This window comes from Monomorium pharaonis, chromosome 2, assembly GCF_013373865.1.
Source record: "Monomorium pharaonis isolate MP-MQ-018 chromosome 2, ASM1337386v2, whole genome shotgun sequence".
Taxonomy (NCBI): domain Eukaryota; kingdom Metazoa; phylum Arthropoda; class Insecta; order Hymenoptera; family Formicidae; genus Monomorium; species Monomorium pharaonis.
The window spans coordinates 3,110,542-3,133,390 of NC_050468.1; the positions used below are offsets into that span (position 1 = coordinate 3,110,542).

Sequence of the window (22,849 nt, forward strand, 5' to 3'; positions counted from 1 at the left end):
GCAATTTATGTTGATTGATGATTGGTTGCCTTTCTATGTACTACTACGTCCTATGTTCTTCCTTCCTTCTCTTTTAAAAATTTTATTATCTATCAAAATATTATAACGAGAAGCATCTTGTAAGGATCCTCTTTAATAAAACTACTTTATTAAATAAATCTGACGTTTGATTTCGGGATTGAAGACCAATAAAACTAACAGGTTATGGGCCCAGGTGATCGACGATAAAAAGAGATCTAGACGGATACAACAAGAAGCCTTGAAAGTGAGGTTAGAGAAAGAAACATGGCACAATATAAAATAAATATCGACCCGTTCGATGAAACGAATTTTTCGAGCTGGAAATTTAGGATGACATTAGTATTAAAGAAAAAAGATGTATTTGAAGTTGTAAATCGCGTTTTTAGTGAAACGATATATGACACTGAAGCAAAGAAACAAGCATTTAAAACGAAGGATATAAAAGCAAGATCACAAATAGTACAGTATGTAACGGATGGACAATTAGAATTATTAAAAAATAAAGAAACAGCGTACGAAATGTGGAAATGTCTGGAAGAAGCGTTCGAAAAAAAGGGTTTGGCGGGCCAAATGTTTTTAAGAAAAAAATTACTATCGATGAAGTACGAAGAAGAAGATAGTTATGATGACTTTATATCGGAATTTGACAAGACAATCAGACAACTAAAGGAAGCAGGAGCAGAGTTAAGGGATGAAGATGTCATATGCAATCTATTCATGAGTTTACCGAAATCATATGAAACAATTATTGCTGTGTTGGAAAGTAGTCCTGGGCTGACGCTGGATACAGTAAAGAGCAGACTACGTGCTGAAGAAGAGAAGAAGAAACTAAGTCTTGGAGATAGCAAGAAGATGAAACAACAACCTACTGCATTCAATTCAAGGACGAGTACATGTTATCGTTGTGGAGGATATGGTCACTTCAAGAAAGACTGCAGGAAGCCATGGAGAAATCCGGAGCAAGAAGACGTTCGAGATTCAAATCTAACTAAACCAAATACAAGAGGTCGAGACAATTTTCGAGGAAATCGTGGAACATCCGGAAATTATCGTCGAGGTTTTGGTCACAAAGGAAATTTCGCAGGCAAAGGCAGAGGAAGCTACAAAGGAAGAAATAACTATGCAGATTATACAGAATCAACACCTTCAAAGGAGGAAGAGGACAGCATCTGCTTTATGACCCAAGGTTCACACGTAGATCCAAAGGAAGAATCAATTTTAACATTCTATGTCGATTCAGGTTGCACTGATCATTTAGTAAATAGTAAAAATTATTTTGATAGTCTCTTAATATTAAAAGAACCTATTAGAATAGCCGTTGCTAAGAGTGGAAATTATATGGAAGCTATTGGCGTAGGAAATATTAAGGTTTTGAGTAAAGTTAATAATAAAACGACAAAATGTAATATAAAGAATGTACTTTATGTACCAAACTTACGAAAAAATTTGTTATCAGTCAAAAGATTAGAATCATCTAATATTGCAGTAGTATTTGAAAATAATAAAGTAAAACTAGTTGATAAGAACAAAGAAATAGTAGCTATAGGTAAGAAAAATAATCTTTATGAATTAAATTTTGAAGTTGTCAAGCATGAAAGTTTAAATATAGAAAAAGAAAGTAATGACGAAAAATTATGGCACAAAAGACTCGGTCATCTAGGATATTCAAATTTGGAAAAGTTAATAAAACATAAAATGGTAAATGGTTTAAATGAAAATATAGAAGTAAATAAAATAAAATTTTGTGAAGCTTGTATAAATGGAAAAATGGTAAGGTCGCGTTTCGGGAGGAGAACTAAAGCTAAAAGAATTCTGGAAATAATACATTCGGATGTTTGTGGTCCGATTAAACCCATATCATTTTGTGGAAATAGATACTTTGTAACATTTATTGACGATTTTTCAAACTTTACAGTGGTATACTTGATAAAGTCCAAAGATGAAGTAATCAATTGTTTTAAAGAATATATTAAAATGACCCAGTCTATGTTTAACACAAAAATTTCTAAATCAAGATGTGACAATGGTGGTGAATATATTTCTCATAATTTTTCCAAACTTTGCAGTGAAAATGGTATAATTATTGATTACACTGTCGCCTATACGCCACAACAGAATGGTAAAGCTGAGAGGATGAATCGAACGTTAGTTGAAAAAGCGAGGAGTATGATGAACGATGCCTCTATGCCGAAGCCATTTTGGGGAGAAGCCATAAAGACCGCGGTATATTTGTTGAATAGAAGTTCGACTGAAGCAATAAATGATAACTTAACACCAGCAGAAATATGGTTAGGTAAAAAGCCAAATATTGAAAATATTAGGATTTTTGGAACAGTAGCATTTAGTCTAATACCAAAACAATTGAGAGATAAGTTTGATGTGAAAGCGGAAAAATGTATTATGGTAGGTTACGCGCCTAATGGTTATAGATTATGGGATGTGAATAAAAATAAAATAATTATATCAAGGGATGTAAAATTTGATGAGAATACATTTTACTATAAGAGGAAATATATACAAGAGTTAGATGATAATAAAAATGATGAGACTGTGAATCAGAATAATTTTGGGAATGAGAAAATTGTTAAAGATGATAATTTAGAAAGTAATGATAAGATTAGATGTAATGTAAAAGATAAAGATAAAAACGAAAATGATAGTATAAGAAGAAGTGAAAGAATTATCAAACAACCTTTAAGATACAATGACTATAAGATGTATATGGCATTTGATGCTATTTCATATATTGAAGATGTACCGCGACATTTTAGAGAGCTAGAAAATAGGGAAGATAAGAGGTTCTGGATGAATGCAGTAGAAAAGGAAATAGAAGCAATAAATGAAAATGAAACTTGGGAATTAGTACAGAAACCCAATAAGAGTCAAATTTTAGATACGAAATGGGTATTTACGTATAAATCTTTAGAAGATAATATAGCAGATAAATACAAGGCAAGATTAGCGCGGGGTTTCGCTCAAAAAGATAACTTTAAATATGACGAGATATATTCACCAGTTACAAAAATGTCTACTATTCGTACATTATTAGCAGTAGGAAATCAACTTTCATTTAAGTTCATACAAATGGATGTAAAGATTGCATTCTTAAATGAATATTTAAAGGATGAAATCTATATATACCCACCAGAAGAGGTAATACATGAACATAACAAAGTTTATAAATTAAGAAAATCCCTGTATGGTTTGAAACAGTCGTCAAAATGTTGGAATGACCGAATTAATCAATTTTTGTTAGATCTAGGATTTAAAAGATCTCAGAACGATTATTGCCTTTATTTCAAAAATTGCGATAGGGAGAATGTTTATTTGCTTCTCTATGTTGACGATATAATTTTGGCTAGTGCAAGTGAAAGTTTAATTACTCAAATTAAAACTAAATTAATGAGTGAATTTAAGATTAAAGATAAAGGTGATCTTAAACATTTTCTTGGACTAGAGATTAGTTATGACAGAGAAAAGGGAGCATTATATGTGAGTCAAGAAAGATACTTGAAAAGGATTTTAGGAAAGTTTAATTACAGCGATTGTAAATCTACTGCATTGCCAATTGATCCAAAGCTAAAATTAGATGTATTCGATAGCAACAAAAATGTACACTGTAAACAGTTTAGAGAATTGGTAGGATGTCTAATGTATTTAATGTTAGGAAGTAGACCAGACATTAGTTATTCCTTAAATTTTTTTTGTAGATTGCAAGACAAAGTTACGAATAAAGCCTTCAATCATTTAAAAAGGGTCTTGAGATATTTAAAAGGGACTGAAAATTTAAAATTATTTTATAAAAGACAGAATAAGCCAGAACTAATAACTTATGTAGACTCAGATTGGGGAGGTGATACAAGAGATAGAAAGTCTGTTTCAGGTTTTCTATTAAAGATATTTAGTAATACGGTTTGTTGTGAGTGCATCACACTCACATACGGCCTGTCGCAAGCGATAGTAGGTGTCAGATGACACCTCGCGCGCGGATATCGCCCGGCCTACATACCGGGCGTCGCACCGGGAAATACACCCGGTTGCCTAAGACTCAACACCCAAAATCATCTGATTTTGGGGTGGAATCCGCATAGCCAGCAATTGCTGGCTAAGCACATACACTGTCTAAAGGCCAGTGACCGCAGAAGTACCTTCCGCGGTCATACGCCCAAAACCGGTGTGTATATACGCCGATGGACAGACAACGAGTGGGCTTTTGCTACACCGAATACAGCGACGAACGCATGTCGCTGACTCTCTTATATTTGTTACGGGTTAGTGTATAAGTGTTATCAAGTGTAACCAAGAAAGAATATATATATATTGTTATACTACAACTGGCTATAATCTCTCCGAGACCTGACCCGAGGAGTATCGACAAGCGATCCCTATTACCTGTGACCCTTTATCTAAGAAGGACCACAACAGGTTGCATGGACGACCCGGAAGCAAAATTCAGTTGCACTGTCGACTACAGAGGCAGAACTCGTAGCTTTGTGTAGTGCCGTTTGTGATAGTTTATGGTTAAGAAAATTATTGTTAGAATTAAGCTTGAATGTACAGTTTATAATTATATTTGAGGATAATCAAGGATGCATTTCCATTATAAAAAATCCAGGAAACAATCGAAGACTTAAGCATATAGATTTGAAGTATAATTTTATTTCCGAACACGTTAAGAATAAGAATGTTTTGATTGAATATATTAGTAGTGAAAACCAACAAGCGAATATCCTAACGAAAGGTTCAGAAAGAGTTCGATTTAATAAGAATAGAGAGGAGTTGGGATTGCGTTTTTTGAATTAGCTGTACTTTCTTATGTTGCATTTTGTGAATATAATATGTAAAAGTTTTTTTTTTACCCTTGGATCAGGAGGGGGTGTTGAAATTAGTGATCCAAGAGTAAATGATGGATGATAGATGTCGTTGGTCTGCAATTTATGTTGATTGATGATTGGTTGCCTTTCTATGTACTACTACGTTCTATGTTCTTCCTTCCTTCTCTCTTAAAAATTTTATTATCTATCAAAATATTATCACAGTATATACAGTAGCGCAACTCGGCTGATTTAATGTTGGCAAAAACGGAATGCGCACGCGCGAAATAAGGCAGTACGTACTCTCTCTTTCTTCCCTTTTTGTCTTTCCTTGTTTAACCGATTTAGAGGTAGGTTTGAATGCTTACGACGTATATAGTGCTGCAGAGTAAAATACAGTGACGTGATAAATTTAATATAAAAAGTTATGTAAAGTGTTAAGTGATTCGTGAAGTGTCAATAAAAAATATATTATCAAGAGAAAAGTTAACCTGTATAAAGTTTGTACAGGTTAACTTTTCTTTGAAACACTTTGATCTTAGCTTTGTTTTAGATTTTGCTACGAGATCTCGAAGGAATCACAATATATAAAAGATGGAGAAAATTATAAAAGGAAATAAGGAAAATCATTGGTGTGCAGTGACAGGATGTATGAGGACTTATGTGGAAAAGCGACACTTCTTTCTTTTTCCCAAAGAACATGATAGGTACAACACTAATTTTAATAATTATTTACTTTATCATTTTATTAATTGTTTACTTAAATTGATTATTATATATACAGATGGTTGGCATGGGTTCAAGCGTGCAGAAGATTTGATTTGCTACCAAAAGGTCCAAAGTATGTAAATCGCAATTGTCGCTTGTGCCATTTACATTTTAATGAGAAAGATTATAAAATCAAAGGACGAGCTCGCCTTCATCCAGATGCCGTACCAACAAAATTTTTGGAATTGACAGATAATAAGTAAGTTTTTATTTATATTAATTTTAATTGCTTTTTATTAGAAATAATTTAGTTTTGATAACTGAAAATATTTTTGTACATAAGGAAATATAAAAATAATTAAAAAATTATTTCACAGCAGTGCTACTTCTTCTTTAGTATCGACGATGGAAAACCAAGAAAATTATAATATGTAAGCTATTTTTACATTTATTATAAAACTTAGAAGAATTAATTTTTAATTAATAAATAACTTAAATTAACTTTTTCAGAAGCACAATAATAGATACGAATCATTGCAACGCCTTAAGCAATGAACAACATATTTCAACGGATAATATACAAGAAAAAACAACTAGGTGAGTCAAATAAATAAAAAAATATAATTTTTTGATACAATAATGATAATCTCAATACAATCCACATTCTTATTTTATGGGATAACATTTTTATATTATAATATATTAAAAGCTTATTTTAAATTTTATAATTATGAAAAGATATTTTTTTTAATTTTCAAACTGAACAAAGTTTTTTAATATCTTCATTGTAATCATCTATACTATTTTTTACAATTTTAGGGTAATTTGAAAAAATAAAAAAATAATTATTTTAAATATAATAGAATTTATATCTTCTTTGAAGTATTAACTATAAAATATTTTAAATTTAAACATAAATGAAAAAGTTAATTGTAAATATATATTTTTTGATATTTTATATTCTTTATCGACTTAACCACTTTGGCATTCGGTAGTCGACTGAAGTAGACTAAAGTTTTACAGTGGTCTTATGGGCCCTGGCAACCTTTTTACTCCCTCCACCATAAAATCTTTTATGGAGAAGGGCCTAGGAGAGAAGCCTGTTCTCCCTAGGAAAGTTTCCTCATAGAAGTAAAAACGAAATAAGCACGTGTCCAGTTTGAGAACTAAAATTGATCAGTTAGGATATAAAGAATATAAACTATGCTCGTTGCTTTCATCAATTACAAAGAGTATATTCATATCCTCCTTGGCAAGTCGTAGTCGAGTAAAAATTTGGTTAATTTTGTATAACCCTTAAGTACACTGGCGGAATACAAACGTACCCCATAGCACACAATTACGTAATTAAATTTTTTTGCATAATTGTGTGCGGTGGAGTACGTTTGTATTCCGCCAATGTACTCAAGGATTTATTTACAAGTAATTTTTGCTCGACGAGAAACTCAATATCATGTTTAATATAATTGTACCATCAATCAATTATCATAAATTCAATATGTGAACCTTAACAGCTATGTAAATTTTTTTGTAGAAATATATGTTTGAATGCTGAAATGGATTTAGATGTACAGAATGCAACTCCATCAACAAGCACAGAAGAAAATTGTAACAGGTAATGATAAAAAACTTTATTATTTTTACAAAGCTTAGAAAAAATACTAATATATATATAAATTTCTTTGAAATATTCTGTGAATATTTGAATATTGAAATAAAAATAACATTCTAATGTATTAAGTTAATTTAATTGTTTCAACGTAACTGGCAATTCTAAATTATATATAATTTTTTTCAGTGATTTACAATTATCTGGAGAAATAATAAATAATAGTGCTGAAATTGCTAAACCGTAAGTTTTATTTTAAAATAATATACTTAAATATATATATATATATATATATATATATATATATATAAAATGTCGTAAGATATATGATTTGTGCTATGATTATATTATATTTTATCTTATAATTACATGTTGTCATATATATTACTATTTTTCTTATTTATATCTATAATGTTAAATTTTATAAATGCAAAATATATTATATTAATTTAACATTATTTGAAATAATATAATAGAAACTGTATTACTTATTTTTATCAAACAATCGCGTTATTTTATTTTAAATTTATTATTAATTTTACTTCTTCTAATTAATTTATTTTTGCAATTGTAACATATTTAAATATTTTGTATGTAGAAGTACATCTGGCACATGTGGTACGAAGGCATCCCAACAAGCAATATCTGACAATTCTCCTCGAAAAACAAAATTGAGGATGAAAAATCAAAAATTGAAAGCGCAAATTAAAACGATGCGAGAAACTATTAGACGCTTACGAAAAGGTAAAAGACAGAACAAAAGGAAAACAGCAAATACAGAAGATGCGGATGAATTTGAGACTTTGCGTAAACTAGGAAGTAAGTTATTACCTGTAAGGTTTGCCAAAATATTGTCGGCACAAATTGACACACAACTGAAACGTAATCGTGGTCAAAGATACGATCCTGAATTTAAAAAATTCGCGTTATCTTTATATTTTTTAAGCCCACGAAATTATAGAGAAATGAAGAAAACAATATCATTACCTTCAATACGTTCTTTACAGTTGTTAACTCAAACGTGGAATATTGCGCCTGGTTTAAATGATAAAATTTTTAATACTTTAACATTAAAATTAAAGTCATTGCCTCCTATGGACAGACACTGTATTTTATGCGTAGATGAGATGAGTTTAAAATCTCATTTATTTTATAATTTATCGCAAGATGAAATTATCGGGTTTGAGGATAATGGGAAGCAAAAATCGTCTATTCCTGCAAAAAACGTTTTTGTTATAATGGCACGTAGCATTGCAGGCAATTGGAAACTACCGTTATGTTATTGTTTTGTTGAAACTACATGTCGGATGAATGATTTAAAAGATTTGATATTTAAAACAATAATTAAATTAAGAATTAGTGGTGCAACAGTACATGCATTAGTAAGTGATATGGGATCTAATTTTATCCAGTTATCTCGTAATCTAGGAATTTCAATAGAAAACTCAACCTTTTTAGTTGAAGAGGAAGAAGTACTTTATATTTTTGATACTCCTCATTTAATAAAAGCAACACGCAATAATCTTTTAAAGCATGATTTTGAGTTTAATAATAAAATAGCATCATGGTCTCACATTGTTCAATTTTATGAAAGAGATAGTAAACAATGGATAAAATTGGCACCTAAATTATCAAAATGCCATATTGAACCCAATGGTTTCCAAAGAATGAAAGTAAAATTTGTTGTCCAAGTATTTAGCAATCGTGTCGCTGCAGGCATGTGTACGCAAATGTCTTCCGGTTTACTTCCAAGTGAAGCAGTTGGAACCATTGATTTAATAGATCATTTTGATAAATTATTTGATCTTTTAAATTCTTCTTCTACAACTAGCCCTAAACAATATGGCAAAGCTTTTACCGGAAGCGATAAACAACTTCAATTTTTAGAAGAAATGTTCTATTTTTTGAAATGTATCAAAGTCCTAAATAATAATGGTACTTATGTAAAAGTGAACTGCTTTATCTGCTGGCAGATTACGATTAAAAGTATAATAAAACTCTGGGAAAAATTAAAATGTTATAACTTTCCATACTTAAGAACACGTAGGATTAATCAAGATTGTCTCGAAAATTTTTTTGGTTTAATAAGACAACAAGGTGGTAATTCTTTAAATCCAACACCTATACAATTTACAAGAGCTTTTAAAAAATTATTTAGTATAACCTTTCTGAAACATCCAGATACGCAAAATTGTGCTCCAGATGAAGATGATATGTTAAACCTAATTGGAACACCAAGTTCTATTTCATCTACCGTTTCTGAATTTGTTCCATCTTCATCACGTATAATTTTAGATATCCCGAATCATGATTATTATACAATGGATCTGCCAGAAGAAAATGCATTTATATATGTATGTGGGTACTTAATAAAAAGATGTTTAGAGATACATTCATGTGATACATGTATAGCTTATTTAAATAAAAACAAGGCTACTTTGGATAATACAACATTATATTCTTCATTTCGAGCTTATGAATACAACGAAACAAACTCGTTCGGAAACTTACGTATAGCAACCTATGATTTCTGTTTCTATATACATAAATTAGAAGAAATGTTTGTAAAAAATTTTGAAAAAAATTGTTTTCAAAAAAATATTGGCGGTTACTTATTTCAGCTTGCTCAAGATATAATTTTTCAACCGCCATGTCCGGATTTTCCTACAATATTTCTTATAAAATTATTTTTACGTATGCGTATTTATTTCACATTATCAGAACATAATAAATCATGTAAAGAAAACACAACGAAAGGACTTCATAAAAAAAATAGAAAACTTTTAAATATCAAACATCTATAAATATCTTTTTATTTTATAACTATTTGTAGCTTTGTTTTTATAAGTTTAATGTAACTATGTGAATATATTATACATTTATATTTATTATTCATTATTATTATATGTTTTGTTTCTTCTTTTTTATCTTTCTCTCTTTTTAATTCGTATCGAGGTGGATCGAGTAGCTGAGATACGGATAGAATGAGAGAGATGAGTAAAAAGAATTTTGTTTATATATTATTAGTTTTACAATTATAATGCGAATTATATTCAATTTTATTTAGTTATATTATATTTAGTTTTACTTATAGTTTGTAGTTATTTTATTTATTATATTTATTTTATTACAAAAGTATTATTAATGCATATTATTAATGTGTTTGGACATTCTCTAAAAAAAATGTAAAACTGAAAAACAGTGGATTAGGCCTACTAGGGACACCACTTAAAAAAAACAACGCGCCTGACACTGTACCTCAAAGGTGGTGTGGAAAATAGTGTATTATATATGAGATGTATAAAAGTTGAAACATTATAAATTGTCGGACACGAAAATAATTGATGTTAGGAAAAAAATTTATTGAAACGCGGGCGAAAAAACTAGTAGATATTTAATGCAGAATATATGTATCATAAAATGTTACATATTTACATATACATATGTATTTAATCTAAAAAGTTACATTATTTTAAATTGTTTAAATAATTTATTTGTATATATTATGTGTGTTATCTGTATTTTATTTTTGTACCATATTTATGTATCAATTTTGTATTATATTTATGTATCAATTCTTTTTATGCATACATCTAACCTGCAATTTGAAATGTTTTTATCACTTATATTGCAATATTATTTTAATAAATCATAAAGAAAATAAAATTATAAATCTGATATATATATACTATTTATTTATGCTGTTTTTATTCATTTTATTATTATATTTATTTAATTACTATCACATTTATATATATTGTATTAAATAATTAACTATTAAAATATTTATATAATTTAATATTTTGTAATATTTCAGTTAAAAAATTTTTTACGCACGTATTAACATTGTATCGTTAACCCTTATTATGAAAATTTAACACTGACAGTATTAAATTGGTTAGTAATTAATTACTTATTTTTTGTATTAAATGTAATGTTGCTACTTTTAATACTAAAAATAAATAATTATTCAATTGGCAATCTAATGCTGCCAGTGTTTAATTTTCAGGGAACAATAATTCTACATTTCAATTACAATTAAATTATCTTTAATATGATCTAAAATAGAAAAGAAATGAGAAAGCATTATATGATGAAGAGAGAAGAACAGAGATCACGTGATGATTGTCACGTGATTATACTGCCTTATTTCGCGCAAGCGCACTCCATTTTGGCCAATACTAACATCAAACGTGCCGACAAGAAGTTGCGCTACTGTATATACTGTGATATTATAACGAGAAGCATCTTGTTAGGATCCTCTTTAATAAAACTACTTTATTAAATAAATCTGACGTTTGATTTCGGGATTGAAGACCAATAAAACTAACAAGAGATAAAAAAATAAAATAAAAATTTCTTTTTTTTTATTCTTATCAACAGTACATACTAAATTTGGGACAAATTTTTATTAATTAATTAAATTTAAATTATATTATTTTATTTTACTCTTACTTGCCGCTGGTAAGTTTTGAATCCGGGACCTTAGGATTACAAACTTTGTACTCTATCTGCTACGCCAGTTTGAATCATCGATATGGGTACTTGTTATTGTCTACATATACCTATATGTTATAAACTGTCGCAATTATATTATTTTTTATAAAAGCAATTAAATTTTGCAAAACACATTAAAAATAAATAGCATTAACTTATTTACTTATTAATTTCATTGTTAAATTTAACTTTTTCCATAACCTTTATAATTTGATAGAAATTGCAATCTATTTAGCACTAAGACTTTGAAGCGTTCAAATGGTTAATTTGACCATTTTGAAATTATTTCTAAGATATCTAAATGTTTTCTTAAAAAAGTTCTTTTAAAGTTGAATATAATATGCTTATTATAATATGCTTATGCCTTGCGCCTTAAATCTCATTGTATAGACACCGCTTTAGACCGTGTCTAAAATACGTCTTAATGACGTCTTTATGTCCCGATTTTGGATGTGTGCTGTCTGGGAAAATAATCGTCAGATTATGACTGAAATATGACTTCGAAATGACGTCATCATGACGTCAATTTTAGGTCATGTAAAAAAATGGTCATTTTGACGACATATGACCAAATATGACCATTTTGGGACGTCAAAATGACGTGGGCTTGCTATCTGGAAACTTACTACAATTTATTACAAATTGTCATGAATTTTTACAATTTTCATTAATTTGTAGAAAGTTTTGATTTATTGTAAAAAATTTTAATTTTTTATAGAAATGCATAAAAAATTGTAAAAATATTTCCACCAGGGAAGATAATTCTATTTATTAATTATAAAGTGTATTATTTTTTACATATAATAAAAGATTGAAATATATATTTAATTTTAATATTTCAGAATGCTGCAATTTAATACATATAATGTGATATTTTTACTCGCTATAACTTTTAATGATTTGGATTATCTAAATACTCTGATAACATCGCAGGAAAGACGAGTGAATGTAAAAATTGAACGTATGCTATTAAAAATAAAAAATGAAGAACAATTTCAATTAGAAGAGGAAGAAACTTTAGATTTTTATGATAAGTATGAGGTCCCAAAAGCGGAAAAAGTTGATTTATTAGAGGCGGATGAAGAAAAAAATATATTTTCCAGAAGAAGTTATTTGTGATTCAGTTGAAAAAACAATATCAAATGATTATAAGAGGCAAGCTGTAGAATACTGGAAAAGTGATAAGACAAAACCAAAATCGCTTAAAGGAGTTAAGCAAAAATTTAAAAAAGTTACATCGATACGACAATTACGACGATAAAAAAACTATTTCATCCAAGGTGGTAGTAGGCCAGAAAAATTAAAAAAAATTTCTTAATACACATTAGACCATTTTAATAAATCACTTGAAAGAAAAATCATCATTCATGACATTGACATCGCTCGATGGGTTTCTCAAGCACAAAATGAAGAAAATGTGGCAGGATTCAAAGCTTGAGAGAAATAGGTACAAAGATTTTAAAAAACACATAATATTGTATCTAGAAAAATAACAAAATTTGTTACAAAAAAGTCTCTATTATCAAAATCTAATTTAGAAAATAAATGCGAAACATTTATTGCAAATGTAAAATATTATATTAATCGATTTGGCGTGGAAAATATTTATAATTCAGGTCAGAGTGGATTTCAGTTAGAATTTCATTCTGGTTGTACTTTAGCTCCAAAATTTATTAAAAACGTAGAATCTATAGTACAGTCTACATCAGCAACCACGCATAGCTATACAATTCAACCGACTATTTCGGCTGATGGTAGATTATTATCACCTCTTTTCATAGTATTAAAAGAAATTACAGGAACATTTAGTCCGAGAGTACAAGAAACATTATTCAACGCGTCTAATATCTTTGTTACGGCTTCAAAGTCAGGCAAATTAACATCAAATCATGTAAAAACTTGGCTAAAGGAAGTCTTTTTTCCGAATGTCGGGCCACAATCAGTATTGTTGTTAGATTCGTGGAGTGGACATTGCCCTAAGATAGTTTCAGAAACTAAACCAGATTCTGCAACAGATATTGTTTTCCTAACTATTCCGGCCGGTACAACGGGAAAAATACAGCCATTAGACGTATACGGATTTCGATTGTGGAAGAATTTTATTAAATACTTTTCTGATACTATTATGTTGTTAGATCTGGCTTTAGATCTTCATAATAGAAATAATATCTTGAAATTACAGTCATTAACACACCATCAATCTCGTCACCCAGGTTTCAAAATATATTTAAATATGCGTGGACTAATAGCGTCTTCCACTGGCAAGAACTCGCACTCAGTGCCCCCTAGTTTTTCAGTTTTTTGGTGGGATAACACAAAACTCCACCAGTTTCGCACGCTCAATGGAATACATCTTAAAACTTTTAAGAAAGTTTTAAGAAAGAGCGGGAAATAAAAATAATAAACTAAGGAATAAATGCACTTTTAATAAAAGAGTACATTCTAGAACATTCTACAAAAAGACAAATTAAATTAAACTCACAATTGCAAAATAATAATTAAAATTAAAGTAAGCTGGAAAAGTATTAAAACTTTTTGGATAATATTTTAAAAAATTTTTTTATAAATATAATATAAATAATATAAATAATATATATAATTTATAGTGGCACAAACACAAACACACACACACACACCACATGTTATAACATTATACATTATTATCAAAAATATAACCTTAAAAATCAAAATTGTATACCTGATCATTTGTTTTCAAATGAATATTAGTAAATGTAAACTGCAATTTTTGGTTTTCTTTGTTTTATATTTTTAAAAAATACAATCTCATCTTGTTTTATATTTTTAAGAAATACAATCTCATCTTCACTTGATGAAGATGATTCTAAAAATTCATTTACCGCAAGCAAGTCCATTGTCACAGCAGTAAAGAATTCAAATATAATGTAACACTGAAGTGGCCCCGGCCTCTATACTCGGGGCCAGTTTTAACACAGTGCGCACTGAGTGCATTTTGCACTTCCAGTGAAACGTTCAACATTCAGAATTCGCTCATTACTACTCTCAGTGAAATACGTTTTAAGCACTCAGTGCTGCCAGTGCCAGCAAGTTCTTGCCAGTGAAAGACGCTATAAAAGTGGATACGTAGAGAATGCATACGATGAAAACCTGCGAGTTATACCGATAGAATTTGAAACACCAGTAGACTTTTGTTTTAAAAAGAATTCTAAAGTAAAATGCGATCTTTGTGACGAAATAGCCATTATAACTTGTTCTTGGTGTAGAAAATCGCTTTGTATAACACATTTTTTCCACGAACATCATCTTTGTAATGAATATGTGCCATAAATATAAGACATTTATAAACAAATTCTATATCAATTTCTTTAAAAAAGATATGTTTTTAGATTATTAACATTGGTAAGATTTTAGCAGTTTTCTTTACCCATGCAATAAATATTGGTATTCTTTTATTTCTGCTTAATAAAAATTTTGAGTAAGTCTCAGATGCGCACAGTAATAAACGGACACAGCAGGCTGAGTGAAACGGACACAGACCAAATGCACACAGATCAAATGCGCACAGACCAAATGCGCCCGGACCAAATGCACACGGACCAAATGCGCACAGTCGCAAACCTATGTGGTGCATAAAATGCTTTGCACACACACACACACACACACACGCGCGCGCGCGCGGGGGGTGCGAGGGGGGCTTTGCCCCCCCTCCCGCACCCACCCCATCGGGTGAGGTGCCCGAAAAGTCGCAACCCATGTGGTAAGTTTGTTGGTTATTGTGTCCGTTTGGTCTGTGCGCATTTGGTCCGTGCGCATTTGGTCCGTGTGCATTTGGTCCGTGCGCATTTGATCTATGCGCATTTGGTCTGTGCGCATTTGGTCTGTGTCCGTTTATTACTGTGCGCATCTGGGACACTCCCAAAATTTTATATTTGTATAAAATTATATCTGTAACAATTATTTCAACTTCTTTTCACTTTTCCTTTATTCATTCTCTCATTTTTATTTAATAATATAGATAAAGTTCCGAAAACAACTTACCTCCGATTTTTTTGAAACTACGTATTCTTACGTATTTTGAGGCACTGATTACGAATATGATAGTGAATATTGGCGCAAATTTGATTTTCATAGCGAAAATCATAAAAAAACCATAAAAATTACGGTTTTTCTATTTATTTCGTAAATAATAGGAATTTCTAAAAATATTTTAAACAAAAGTTGTAGATTTCATCGAAGTACATATTTTATGTCCTATTTATTTTTGCCATAAAAACAGTAGTTTTTGAAAAAAAACAACGTTAAATGTTCAAAAATTTATACAACTCATCTAACACACGTCGAGTTTTATTAGTTAATTTTAATGCTTTTAACTATATTTAAGTGCATTATATATATATATATATATATATATATATATATATATATATTTGGCGGACTTTCACCTCAGGTGTGGTGATTATATCTTGGACGGTTCTTTTCAGGATAGTCCAAGCGCGTTCTCATTTGGTGGTAGTTGGACGCATCTAGGATTTTTTAAACTATTTTTTTCGTATTCAGCGCAAAAAATTACGTTGAAAAACACCCAAAAATCATTGCATCACTTTTTTTGCATTGACCTTTCCCTTGCAGATGGTACTGGTCCCTTTAGGGACCACTTACTTGATCGGAGATTTGTCCTAAGTTATACATTCGATTTAAATATAAATTACACGTTTTAAAAGAGGTTGATTTGCACTGAAAATTTCCCGTCCTCTAAAGGTTAATATTCTGATATATACGTATTACGTGTACATCTAAGACTGCAGTTTCCTTGACGTTACAAATACTTCGAAGCATTTTATTGATTAATCGGAATAAAAAATGCATAATATATATATGTATATGTATTATACATACAATATATAATTTACATTTTTATTTAATTTAGGCTTAGGTCCACTTGGTGCTACAAAAGTTTTGAAGTATCTTTTGATTTATTAATTTGTAAAATTCTTTATTTCGATTAGTCAATAAAATGCTTCGAAGTATTATATGAAGTATACGAAGTTTACGAAGTATGCATAATAATATGTATTATACATATAATTATATGTATAATATATAGAAAGTGAGCCACTTAAAGATTTATATCTCGGAAACGAGACATTTTAAAGAAAAATGTTTCAGACGAAAGTTGTTGTGTTCAAAGGGAAACATAAGGTGGTACCATCGGTTTAATCGTAAATAATCGCTTGAAGGTCACGTTAAGATTACTTTTAATTTCTTAAACGAAACGTCCTAATTTTTATTACATATTTTTCTTGTAAATACTGGTAGCATTCACCTTTTTTATTCAGAGCTTTCACCCATTATTTCATAAGTCCTAATTTGATATAAAAAAGTGAAAAAATAATTTTTGAAGGTTCAACTAATGGTTTATTTATGATGTTTTTAGACCCAGGTTGCAAAGGCGTCCTTGTCGGCCATTCTTTTCTTATGTAATGGTTCGTTCGATCTCTACTATCCCATTCACATAGGAAACACGGATTTTTGTGTAATCTGATTGTTGACCCAATAATATGGTGAGAATTTTCAGATCCCTACAAATTCGTCATCTATGTTCTGTATATTTAATTTTTTCAAGAACTGTTTTCAGATTTGTGTACTCTTCTTTTATTACTACCGAGTACGCTATAGAAATGGAGGCATATACATTAGTATTGTGCAACAACACTGCTTTCAAGCTTCCCTTAGAAGAATCGATGAATAGTCTCCACTCATCAGACTTGCAACATCCAGGTTTCAGTATGTTCATTAATTCAAACCTTCGAGAATAAAAGAGTTATATATAATAGAAAAAGGGAGTAAATTTTCTACGCTATTTATTCACAGAAGATCAAACTTGTCATACGTATTAAATTTTCCCCGGGTAACGTAGTTACGCAAGTTTGCACGCTCTGGATTATACATTTGTGACCCAAATTGCTTTTACAAGGTGTTTTCTTGAAGTTAGGAAAAAATGAGCCAATTCAGCAATTCTGACCTTAGATTCGGATTCAGCAGGTCAAAATACATAACGATTAATTAGTCTGGTCTGCCAGACCAACCACATTTTGTGTGCCTGTGATATTAGAGTAAACATGTGGATGTAGCATGATGATGCACCTCCACATAATGCGATGTGTTCCAGACTAATCGTGAAAACATTTCCTGGAAGGTGAATAGGACGAAGAGGAACTGTCTGTCAACTGGTCGCCTTGCTTACCTGATCTGACTGTTAGATTTCTTCCTTTGAGGTTTTATAAAAGATCGAGTGTTGTCAGCTACACCTACAATAGTTGATGATAAAAGTCAAAATTCGTTGAGCCTGCACCAGGATTCTCAAACTCCCATATTAAAAAATTGTACAATGTTTGCAACGCCATCTAAAAAAAGATACCCTCAAAAATATGAATTAACTATCGAATTATAGCATTTTGATCAATAAAAACGCATAGATCATAATTCTAAATTCAACTATACAATTAAAATTAATTTACAAATTCTATAATAATAATAAAATAAATATTATTATAAAATTATATTTATTTTAACATTATTTTTATATTATCAGTAATGGGAGATGTAATTGATAACAAAAATAAGACTTCTTTGTTATTTATTAATGTATTGCAAAATTCATGTATTAAAACATACAATAATGTACAAATAAAAGTAAATTCTCCTTTTATCTTTACAGTTATCTGACTGATTCTGATTTTCCATACAGAACAAGACATTCTATGAACATCTAGAATATTTTAGATATTCATAGAGTATTCTAGGATGTTCATAGAATATCTTGTGTTGTATAGGTTAAATTTTAAAATTTAATTTGCAATTGTTGATGCATTGTCTGATAAAAGTCTTACATTTTGTCTATAATAAGATGTTGCTGATTATTAATATGTGTATTTACCATGTAATTATTTAAGGATGCGCTACAACTGGTTGCGAATTTAAAAGCTTTTGTTGCGTAGACAGCGGCAATAATGGCATTCGTTGACGCCATCGCCGGTATGATATCTTAACAACACCTTGCATAAGCCTATATGTCAAACACTGTATACCGAATTGCACTGCTCTGTCATTCAACTTCTCGTAAATCCAGTTTATGTGCTGAGACACCCTCGTCGATAGCGCAATCAAATGGATTCTCCTTTGGCCATTGAATCACTTTTATATACTCTACCCAGCTAACCATTTGCTGCCAAATTGTCAGCAGACTGCTAAAAATTTCTTGCGGAATCAGGCTGCCATAGTCTACTGTGTCCTCGAGTGCGCCCCAATTGCAAGCAAAAATTGTTATCAAATCCTGCTATCAAATTGGGTGCAACACCAGAGCAGATTTGTCATTAGCAATACAATGACAAATTCACACAGCAAATTAAGATGTTGCAACGTAAACTCACAGCAGATTTGCGCCAAATATGCAACAAATCTGTATTCATAAATGACGAGATTGGCGACAGATTTGTCGAATCTTTTCATTTTCACAGTTATAATTTTATTTGAGAATCGATATAAGCAGTCTCCTGGGAAGATTTATTAATTCAGGAGTATAAACAGATTGAATAATTTACCTCACCCTCTCCTTAGCATCTAATATTTTCTATAGGAGGGCCTCAATTGATTCTCCCTTTATATCGCAGGTATATCATCTATTCTAGATACAATTAATTTCATTAAATTTCTTGTAGTTAAATGTTACTCCAAAAAAAAAAATACTACCAGTTCTGTATCATAAAAGTATAATGTGGCGGTCCTCCGCCACATCGGACTCCTCCGCAGGTGCAGCGAAGGAAGGTAATTTTTGCTTACCTTAGTCGCGCTGCGAGTAGTCTTTATGTAGCGAGTTAAACCGCATTTTACTGCCGAGAGAGTAGGCCGCCTATCGACGGTGCCATACTTTTTATTGCCAATTTGACATTTCGACAGATCTGCTGCGTTTCTGGTATCAATCTGTCACATACTTTGACACACAAATGTTGTTGCATCTCTACAGGCAATTTGCTGACATTGTTTGCACTTTGGTGTTTGTCGTCAATCTGTCATCAATACTTTCAATAAATCTGCTCGCAGTTCACTATTATTTTGTCATATATTCTGATGACAGATGTTGCTAAATATTTGTTGAATATCTGCTAACAGTGTTTGCAATGACAAGATATGTTTCTCATTTGTCGCCTTTTTGACAACAGAATCTGTTGCCAACATTTGTCACAGCAGAAATGGTTGTCAGGTTATGCAATGCTCAGGCAAACGGGGTATTGGCTATCGTACATAAAGGATATGTGACCAATGTGAGATACAAACAATCTACTTTCTAACATGTGAAACAAGTCTGTTAATAATATCTTAAAAATGTTTATCGGAAATTGTGCTCATTTGCGTCGGATATCCAAAGTCAGAGGTCCAAAGTACGCTCAATGCAAGCGGTGCTACTATTTGTGCGAGGCGTGGACTTCAGCTGCAACGACTTCTTAAATAACAGAAACTAGATTGAACACCTAGTCAATATTAGGCACAATGAGTAATTATTTAGTTTAGGCTTCTTACCTTAAAATTTTTCATTTCAAATTTTGGCTAATTCGATTTCGTTTTTACGCAAAACGAAAGATTCTGGTAGAAAAAAAATCCGCCGCGATTCCTGGAACGTGACTCACGTTCTCCTTTTCGTCGTCATCATCGTTGCCGCACAACCACCCGGTAGGCGCGATGGGGAAACGAAATTGTGCGAAACGAAATATCTATCGTATAATTTATAAAACACGTGCAAATATAACTATCTCTGTGCTCTTATGTCTATATACTGCCATATACAGACTCGGGATTAGCACGAAAGCCATATTAATTTTATCATTTTAATTCATATTTTGATGGCACTCTCTTTTACTCACCCACCGATAAGACAGAGCCGCGATCTCGCCTCTCGGCGATTCTCTGAATTGTTGACAAAGCGTACATGGAAGCATGACTACATAATTATAGTTATCCGTCCGGACAGGACACCCATACATAATTTCAATCGAGCTTCGCTCTAGCGAGCTCGCTTGATTTTACAATTATGCTATAGTGTCCTGTCCGGACAGATAACTATAATTATGTAGATGTTCAGAGTATGATTTGCACGAGTCAAACCCGAGAGATGGGTTTGATATTTTTCTTGCGTGTAACGTAAAACTAACTTTAAAACTTAGGTTCTGAGTATTGATTTACTAAAATCCTCAGGATTAACGATAGATCGGTTGTAAAATTGGGCGAAGACTCGCGACTGACCTGACCAGCCAGCCGCTTGCTTAATTATATCTAATGATACGCCTCTTTGGGCTGCCAGCGAGGTGGAGGCGTGACGAGTGCTATGGGCTGAGAAGTTATTTGTTTTAATTCTGCAATCATTCAGGCTAGATTTGCTCCAGCGACTTATTGTCTGGGTGGACACAGCTTTATGTGGTTTAGTATATGAGATAAAGAAGGCGTCGCCCGAGAGTATCCTAAGGTCTTTAGTCGCGTATAAATAGTGTTTAACATTAAAAACGCAGAGGTTCTCGTTGCCTACGAACGGGGAGAACGAAAAATATGGTTGTGGTCGTCCCGGAGCGGAGGTTTTGATACGATCTGGTACTCTGATCACCAGTTTAGATGTATTTGTGACAATCGTAAGGCGGCTAGGGTTTGGACGCGTTGACCCGTGGCAAGAGCGAGAAGTAATGCGAGCTTTTTCGAGATAACTTTTAAAGGGAGTGAGTCGTATGGATACAAGGTGGCTAATTTCGCAACAACCGGAGCTGCGTCCCATATAAGGTTGTAGCGAGGGCGAGGAGGTTTGAGAGCGCTTACGCCTTTACAGAAGCGCTTGATTAGCGGGTGGGTACCGATTTCATTGTGAGAGATGAGAGATATTGCTGAGCGTGCTGTATTGATCGTGGAATATGAGTTCGATTGATTTAATTGCTGCGCCAGAAAGTCCAAGGCTTCAGCGGGCGTTGGCAAAAACAGCGGAATTGATCCTGAGTGACAGAAGGTCCACCAATCGTAAAGTGGTTTGTAGTACTGTTTAATTGTTGAATCTGTTAGTGAGGCTAAGGTAGGTTCCAAAGCATGCGAGGGAACCTCTCGGTCGATAAAGCTTCGCCTGATAAGCTCCCGGCCACCAGGGAAAGGGATCTCCAAGCTGGATGATGGGCTCTGAAAGGAGACGAAAGCAGATCTTGAGAAGGCGAGAAAATTACAGAGTCTTCTAATAAAAGACGGCAAAAGAGGGGGAACCAAGCCTGGGAAGGCCACCAGGATACCACCACGACACTGGTTGCTTTTTCATTTATAATTTTTCGTAACATACGTGGAATTAAAATAAAAGAGGGGAAGGCGTAGAACCGTAAGCTCGTCCAGGAAATCGTGAAGGCGTCAATCGACACAGCTCCCGGATCTGAGAGCCAGGAGACGTAAGCCTCACACTTTGCATTAAGAGTGGATGCGAAAAAGTCCATATCAAAGGGGCCGAGGGACTTTGATAAAGCTAAAAAGGCCGCCTGAAATAAGGACCATTTGGTTACCGGGCTAATAATTCTTGATTCATAATCTGCGATGGTGTTATGAATGGAGGCAATGTAGGATGCGAACAAGAAGATATTGCGTTCTTCACACCAGTGCCATATTTGCTTTGCCAATAACATAAGATGTGGATGCTGGATCGAACCAAAACGATTGATATACGAGATTGCTGTGGTATTATCCAAGCGCAGCAGGATGTCGCAATTAGCAAGGTCCGAAGCGAAGCACTTTAGAGCGTAGAAGGCAGCTTTAAGTTCAAGAAAGTTTATGTGCTTAGCCTTGTCTTCTTCGGACTACCAACCATGGGTGCGTAAGTCTCCATAAGCTGCTCCCCAGCCTGATAGGGATGCGTCTGAGAAAAGCTCTCGCGTAGGGATACCTGAGCGTATGGCGTTAGCCTGATTCTGATCCGATAAGATATTGATCCACCATTGGAAGTCTGCGTATAAGAAGGAAGGTATGTTCATTTCTGCGAGGTAGTTTCCATTTGATTTTGTTAAGGCTAGAAATTTCTTCCTCTCAAATAGTTTGGTGTACAATAGTCCATAGATGACTTCCTCTTTCTTGGCGCTTCAAAAGAAGAATGCCAGCAAAACCTCTCCACAGCTCGAGAGCTATTACTATCCCTAGGCTTTTTAATCAACGATCT

General features: G+C 32.1%; 3 protein-coding genes across 3 annotated transcripts in view; 1 reads left to right on the plus strand and 2 right to left on the minus strand.

The window, feature by feature from the left end:
• LOC118644121 (glycosyltransferase 25 family member-like) overlaps positions 1-22,849 on the minus strand; it is a 123,918-nt gene that overhangs the window by 93,346 nt on the left and 7,723 nt on the right. Inside the window, exon 2 of the mRNA XM_036283536.1 lies at positions 17,873-18,032. The gene's annotated coding sequence lies outside the window, so the exon portion shown is untranslated. The remainder of the gene's footprint in view (positions 1-17,872; positions 18,033-22,849) is intronic.
• LOC118644430 lies at positions 13,056-14,044 on the plus strand. The gene is made up of 2 exons (XM_036283005.1): positions 13,056-13,096; positions 13,234-14,044. The coding sequence occupies exons 1-2, from the start codon at positions 13,056-13,058 to the stop codon at positions 14,042-14,044; spliced, it is 852 nt and encodes a 283-aa protein (XP_036138898.1).
• On the minus strand, positions 21,277-22,667 carry LOC118644431. The gene is made up of 3 exons (XM_036283006.1): positions 22,502-22,667; positions 21,942-22,447; positions 21,277-21,834 (listed from the first exon to the last, which is right to left on the minus strand). Exons 1-3 carry the CDS (start codon positions 22,665-22,667, stop codon positions 21,277-21,279), a joined length of 1,230 nt encoding a protein of 409 aa, XP_036138899.1.

Coding starts and splice junctions, on each gene's coding strand:
- LOC118644430 (XM_036283005.1), top strand. CDS start 13,056: ATGAAGAAAATGTGGCAGGATTCAAAGCTTGAGAGAAATAG. Junction 13,097..13,233: donor TCAAAGCTTGAGAGAAATAG/GTACAAAGATTT, acceptor ATATTATATTAA/TCGATTTGGCGTGGAAAATA.
- LOC118644431 (XM_036283006.1), bottom strand. CDS start 22,667: ATGAACATACCTTCCTTCTTATACGCAGACTTCCAATGGTGGATCAAT. Junction 22,448..22,501: donor TGGAGACTTACGCACCCATG/GTTGGTAGTCCG, acceptor TTGAACTTAAAG/CTGCCTTCTACGCTCTAAAG. Junction 21,835..21,941: donor AAGCAACCAGTGTCGTGGTG/GTATCCTGGTGG, acceptor GTCTCCTTTCAG/AGCCCATCATCCAGCTTGGA.